Genomic DNA, 7,299 nt, shown 5'->3' with positions numbered 1-7,299 from the left:
GAGTTTAAAATTAGCTGGTGAAACCAACTAATAAAATCAACTGGTCAAATCAATATTTATGTGTTAGTCATTTGCCAAATACCCGGTAAAATTATGGATCGAGAATTGATGAAAGCAAAAGAGTAAATAAATGTTGTCATCATTCGTTCATAATACATAGAATTGAATGAGTGTATCAGAGTCACGTGGGCATCCTGCTTAATTCAGTCGTTGTTGAAACACTTAAAACAATTCCAACCTCCCCATATCCTCCTCACATGCTCTCACATTAATTCATAACTCTTTCAATGTATTTGCAATTAGTAATCTTATTTTATTGAATTCATCATTCCTTTTATTTATTTCAGGTTCCAATTATCAGTATATATGCTTAAGTTCTTGACTGTATAAGAAGGAACTTACTAGTGAAGTATATTCAGATTAATCTCGTGACTTGTGACTGACTCTTACTCATCCAAAGCTTCTCACAAGCCATACTCATATATACTGTGATGCTTCCTGAATGGTCTATTCAAGAATGTTATCTTAATTCCCTCTTGGCCTGGGTTTAAATATTAATACATCCTCTTATTTGTATTGCATTGGTCTTATAACTTATCGTAACAAACTACATCTTTCCTTCTCATCAAATTGCTTAAATTTATTTGCTATAATATTATTCTGTCCTTTTGAATTTTATATTTTGTGAGAGCTTTTTAGTCTATAGGTCAAATTTTAAGATACCGAGGGAGTAAACTATAAAGCTGAACTATTTTATTGAATCATATATATCTTTTGCTTAGCACTGTGTATGTCATTCTTTTTACAAAAATATTAAGATTTAAGAGCATATAATTAATCACTTTAATTCAATTTAATTCAACAAATTACTTTTACATTAATTAACTTAAATACTCTGTATTTATATCTAATCTAAAAAATAAAACAAAAGCATACTCCAAATACAAGTGGTGTGAATGACATTGCAAATGAAACATGCTAGACTTTTGAGGCATGCATACTCAAAACATTTTTATTAAAGCTAGTCGATTCCGTCTATACATTCAAATTAATAGTAGGGAATAGAGATAAAATATGTTATTCTTTTTGGTGTTATATAACAAATTCTTATCATCAAATTGGTACAAAATAGGACATATATTAATTTTATGTTTATCAAATTAAATTAAACATAGTTATTAAGTGAACTTAATTTTATTTCTTTTTCACATTGCTAATTTTTACTAGATTGATCTCCTTCTTATTTTACTTTACTTAACAAAACCTACTCATTAAAGTAATTACATTACTAACATATGATTTTAATTGGAATAATAGTGAAACACGAAATCATAACCTAGTGAAATAAAACTTTTTTAATCTATACAATATGAGTTTTATTTTCACTGCTACGCAAATCAAATTCCTTTTTTAATTCTAATTAATGATGAATTCTCAATATATTTAAATAAATAAATAATGATACTTATAAAGAAGTTTTCATTTGTCATTCATTTATTGTTTGCATAGAGAATCTTTATATTTATGTCACAAATTATTGACAAAAATAACCTTATTCATACACACTTTAATATTTTTATAATGCTTATGTACTCTATATATCCTCCATTGACTTCAATTTAACATTTTAATATTCCTTATAATCCCTACATAATTTCTATTAATTTTATAAAACTAATTTTTTATTAGTTTTAGTCCCTATATTTTTTCTATTAACTTTCTTTTAATATTTTCTTAATACGTATGATCCTTATTTTTCTCTAAATTAAATTTATTATTCAATTAAAAAATATATCCACTATCTAAAATATTCTATTTTCCTTAATTTCCGTTAACATTTGTTTTGAAAACTTATTTGGAATTAACCCCTTCGGCCCTTCCACGACGAGGGAACGTGAGAAAACGAGACCTCCTCTCTCTCTCTCTCTCCCACACACACACACTCCCATTCTAAAACGTTTATAAGCAAACTCTGCAATTTCCCATATCCTTCTCCCTTACCAGTTACGTCCCTACAATACCGGGAATCATTTTATCTTCTCTTCTATCTTCTCTCTTTATTCTCAATCAAATGCTACAAAACTAAACAACTTTATTTCAAAAATGTCATCTTTCCAAAAACCAACAACAACCCATGAACTCAGACAAAGATTATTTACCAACATTGATAAACTTTCTGATAGATCAACATTTCCTCAAGCTTCATCTGAACTTAATTATTTAGCAAAGACTCTTCCTTTTGATTTTCTTCCTACATTTCTATCATGTATTCTTTCTATTGATTCTTCATCAAAATCCCCTGTTAAAGTTCATTGTATTAGTCTTATTTCACTTCTCTCAAATACCCATAAATCTTTGTTGTCTTCTCATGTTCCAAAGATCATTTCTTTTTTCTTTAAACGGTTAAGAGATTCAGATTCCTCTGCTAGAAACGCTTGTATTTCTGCTGTTTCATCACTCAGTGAGTTAAATTTTGTTTCTTTACTTGATCCTTTTCTTGGGTCCATCTCAGTTGAACAAGATTTAAATGCCCAGATGGGGTGTTGCTTGTGTTTGAAGGCAGCCATTGATGGGGGAGTTTTAGAGGAGAAAGAAGAAGGGGATTTGAGGAAAAGAGTTCTTCCTAAAGTTTTGAAATTGTTGAAAAATGATGGTTTTAAAGCAAAAGGAGCTTTATTGGGAGTGATTGAGAGTGTGATTGGTGTAAATGATGGGATTGTAATCAATGGTAAAGTTGGAGGAAATTTGGTGGGAAATTTGGTTGGTATTGTTGTTGAGTTGTTGAGTTCTGATGATTGGATGGCTAGAAAATCTGCTGCTGAAGTTTTGCTTAAATTGGTTGTTGTTTTGGATGAAGAGTCTGCTACTGAAGTTAAAAACTTTGTTGTTAATTCTTTGGAGTCCAGGAGATTTGATAAGGTAGTTTTTTCGTTTACACTCCTATTATGAATTTGATTAGTTTTTAAATGTGTTTTTGTTGGTTTTGAGAGTTTTTTGATCCAAAATTTAGAAAAATGCTCATTTTTTTTATTTTGATGATTTGGATTAATCCATTAGAAAAAAACCCAGAAACTGTATTTCAAAAGAATGCATCTTGTGATTGTTTTGAATATTTTGCTACATTTTGATCTGGTTTGTGGCCAGATTTGTTTATGATGCTCAAATTTGTTTTTTTGTCAAGTATTTGAAATATTTTACTACATATTTAAGCCTTCATTTGATTTTTAGTGAATAATAAAAATAATATGGTTGGTTTCAATTTGGTAATAAATCATAATCATGAAAATTGAGGTAAGTATTAATGTTGATGTGGACAGGTTAAAATTACTCGTGAGATAATGAACCAGGCATTGGAAGCTTGGAAGGAGATACCTGGTGGTGTAGACCAACAAAATGTTTTATCTAGATCTAATTCATCTATTTCAAAAGGTAATACTCCTAGTATTAACCTTTCCTGTAAAAAAGTTTCTTACTTTGTTGACTGAAATTTCTGTGATTCTTGAATTGGTGATTGTATTAGGGTGCAGCTTGCAAGTTACTTGTAACAAGTGGTTCTTGTCTTAATTAATTGAATTGTTTCTGGAAATATCAAAATCCAACTGACTTTTTTCTTTGTACTTGATTGAGTTGTTTTTAATGTTCTCCTTCGATTAATGCTACCTCAATATTTCGTTACTCTAATGCCGTTAAAGCTGTTCTCATGGAGTCGTGTTTTGATGTATAAAGTCTTACCTTGTTAGTAATAACAAAGAGATTTTGTGAATAATGCCTCTTAATTAGCCAAATTGGTGCTTATTTTGTGGTCATTTTCATTTTGAGATGGGTTCTTGTGATTTGGAATTGGAAGAATTTGTACTTGTTCAAGTATTTTGTGTTTTGACTGATTTATACCTTTTTTTTGGGGTTGTGAATGGAGTAGATAGTGGTACAGGTGGGGCTTCAACTCCCATCCCAAGGAGATTATCTTATGTTGGTGCTGAAACTCCCAAACCAAAGAAAAAAATGGCAAAAAGTAGGTCATCTTTGTCTGATGGTCCAGTTGCCACATTCTCCCCTTCTATGTCTTTAAGCACACAAGATAGTATTGGCTTCGAAACGCCGCAAAGGAAGAAAACATTGTCCAAGAGCAGATCCTCCTTGTCCGATGATTCAACTATTACTGATTCTTCCTCGGTTTCAAGAAGCTCCCATGATCTAGGCTTTGATATTTCTTTATCTAGAAAACCAATGTTGAAGGGAAGGTCTTCTTTGCCGGATGATTTGCCCGTAAAGAAGAAGAGTCCCTCAAAGACCAATGATAAGAAATCGAGTGTGGAGTCTGACAAATCATTGGATTGGAAAGTTGAAATAGCAGTTCCTCCGTCCCTGACTGAGAAGGTTGCATTACAAGATGATGCAAGTAGCTTCGTAAAAAAGACTTGCGGAGAAAGGGTGTCAAAAGTTAGTGCGTTCAAAACTGGGTCTCGTGTTGTTCCTTTTGTTGAAGAAGATGAGCCTCAAGGGTTTGGCTTTGAAGGAGGAGGGAATGAAGAAGTCGGTGAAAGCAATGCAGACTCGGAGGATCTGACTTTGATCAAAAAGCAGCTTCTTCAGATAGAGAAACAGCAATCTTACTTGTTAGATCTCATTCAGGTATGTTGCATTGTTCTGTTATTGTGTTGTGCAAAATAGTTTTAGTTCTCAGTTGATATTTCAAAGATAAAATGCTGACTTGCATCCTCAACTATTGCAATATTCAGAGATTTATGGGCAATTCTAAAAGTGGGATAGACTCTTTGGAGACCCGAGTTACTGGGCTTGAGAGAGTACTCGGTGAGATTTCTCATGATTTGGCCATACAAAGCGGAAAAATCTCAAACAATGACTTGGCAGGAAGTACATGCTGTCCCAGTACGGAATTCCTGAGCCCCAAGTTCTGGAGAAGAACTGAAGGAAGGTCCACTATTTCAAAATCATCTCACTTAGGAAGCATGCTTAACAAAGACTCCAGTTTTGAAACTCCGCCAACAGATGGTTATAAGCATTATGACCACCAAAACGAAGGCACATACCGGGATTCATGGGGAAGTGCAAAAAGCATAAGTCAAAATGTTCAAAGAGGAAGAAATTGTAGCCCTAGAAGCTTTGATTCTGCTTCAAATGCTACTTGTATTACTTCAGTGGGTCGAGGAACATAGGCTGCAGGTATATTAAGATCACTTATCTACCTACTATTCCTTTTGCATAGTGAATATTATGACATGCCCATCATTTCTTGCTTGCTGTAATACGTTAGGCATTTAACATTTCATCCTTTTCTGAATCATGATAGCTTCATTTGTTAGATCCACAATTATACAATCTCAGGTTTTCTTTTATCTTTTATCTTTTATTTAAAATTTCATAAATGTTTATTCATATTATGTTGGGTTAGAATGGAACATACACTTGCTAGCATGGGCGACTTCAAGATCACCTCGAACCAACTCTGCTACCAATCTTCTCTTATATATGTAACACTATTCATTATGAATATGATTTATATCAAATGACCTGGGCCAGAGCATAGATTCCCCATAGATGATTCTTTTTTAATGGAGGCCTGAAATGTTCTAGATTTTCATTTCGTTGCAGCTCCTGTTTTTGCTTTCCCTTCATTCGATAAAATTACTTTCTTACAGAATTTTTTTTGTCTTAATATGCTTTCCCCCCTGTGTTTTGATGGCTGCAAAGTAAGATTAGGTAGTGGAATTGTGGTTAATTTGGGTACCACATATTCCAAATATCAAATTGCAATTGCATTATTGAGTGTGCTACAACTTTGGGATTTAAATTATCTGTTACAGTTAGGTCTGCAATGAAATTGACTAGTGAAATACAGGTGGGTAGGATTTTGTTGCAGATTTGCATTTGATTTATTTATTTGATGAATGGGCCCTTAATTCTGTCGGCTCTTACCAATATCTTTGTTTTCTATGAAAATTTCAATGCTAATTAATATATAATACTTTCTTTGTGCTAGTTTATAGAAATGACATAAGAAAATGACAAGAAGATTAACGGCCGTTTAATTGACGATAATAAATGGTGGTAATTGAAATAAAAATTAGTATAATTTTGGTTGAAAAATTCTTTAGCTACTTTGATGGTTATGCTATTCCAACTTCAATCATCTCATTTTCTTCGTGAAATTCATTCAATGCTTTACCATTGGGAGAGGTGGTATCAGGTGATAATAGAAATTTGTAAACAAAATGACTTTTTTGTGATTAAAGTTTGATTACCATGGTAATGACATGTAACTTGTGATGAAATTTTACACTATAAATCATTTACATTACCATTTATTTAGTACCGATAACCAAACGGGCTGTAAGGGTAATTGAAATCCTGCTACAGATTGCAGATAACTTGTTTGTTTCTTTTGCTAATAATAGTATGTTCTGTAATGCAGCATCGACAATTAACGAAGTAACAGCAGTGTTAAAGATGCTCAAGCAATCAAGCTCTACTGGATAGTCTCGAATGATTATGAAATCCTACTACAGATTGCAGAAGCTTTGTATATTGAACCTGCCAAAGGGATGTATCATCATTCCTCTTTGTATTTTCATGGACGACTTATTTTGGTGTTTGCCTTGGCATTAACAGCTGGTGTCGAATTGATGTACGATCAGCAACATTCAAAGTACTAACTTTAATTATTTTGATATTTATTTGCTGTATGATGCTTTGTACATGGAGATGGAAAATATAAATAAAATTATATGTTGCCTCACTCACTTATTTCTTGTGTTCTTTGCCATTTTCTAGTGTTAAGGTTGGTTTGACTAATAACAGCAAATTAAACCTCTGTTGACACTCATTTTTCTAATCCTCCAAATGCCTAAATCAACAAACTAATTATTTACAATGAGATGCATAAGTTTGGTAATGATTGAGATTATTTAAGACTTTGACAGGATGTCATTTAGATTATAAACTACTTCTATTTATTAATATAATAAATATTTGGTTGATAATTGATATTCATATTATTTATAGTTACATAGGAGTATTTCATTATTTATAACAATTTAGATGCATTGTTTGTTTCAAATTGAAGGACTTGGGATATTGTAAAATACAAGTTTATAATCGTTACATATTGATGTTTTTAAGGCGTATAAAGGATTTATAACGGAGTATTATAGTTAAAATTTGATTTTCGGTCGTATATATATCATATTTTAATATAACTGTATTTTATTCCTAATTTAATTCACTTTCTATAATAAAAGTGTTATGTCTGTAAAATTTGTAATCGAAAATTAGTCTACA

At 31.8% G+C, this 7,299-nt stretch overlaps 1 protein-coding gene across 1 annotated transcript; it reads left to right on the top strand.

Annotated features, from left to right (window-relative positions):
- Positions 1 to 1,863: 1,863 nt before the first annotated feature.
- On the top strand, positions 1,864 to 6,761 carry LOC130807616 (TORTIFOLIA1-like protein 4). Its single transcript, XM_057672887.1, has 5 exons — positions 1,864 to 2,919; positions 3,318 to 3,429; positions 3,920 to 4,632; positions 4,740 to 5,184; positions 6,434 to 6,761. The coding sequence occupies exons 1-4, from the start codon at positions 2,104 to 2,106 to the stop codon at positions 5,175 to 5,177; spliced, it is 2,079 nt and encodes a 692-aa protein (XP_057528870.1). The 5' UTR covers positions 1,864 to 2,103; the 3' UTR covers positions 5,178 to 5,184; positions 6,434 to 6,761.
- The last annotated feature ends 538 nt before the right edge of the window (positions 6,762 to 7,299 follow it).

Source organism: Amaranthus tricolor, chromosome 3 (assembly GCF_026212465.1).
Source record: "Amaranthus tricolor cultivar Red isolate AtriRed21 chromosome 3, ASM2621246v1, whole genome shotgun sequence".
Classification (NCBI taxonomy): Eukaryota; Viridiplantae; Streptophyta; class Magnoliopsida; order Caryophyllales; family Amaranthaceae; genus Amaranthus; species Amaranthus tricolor.
The sequence above is the reverse complement of the archived record's forward strand: the minus strand, read 5'-3'. Positions and strand labels throughout refer to the sequence as shown.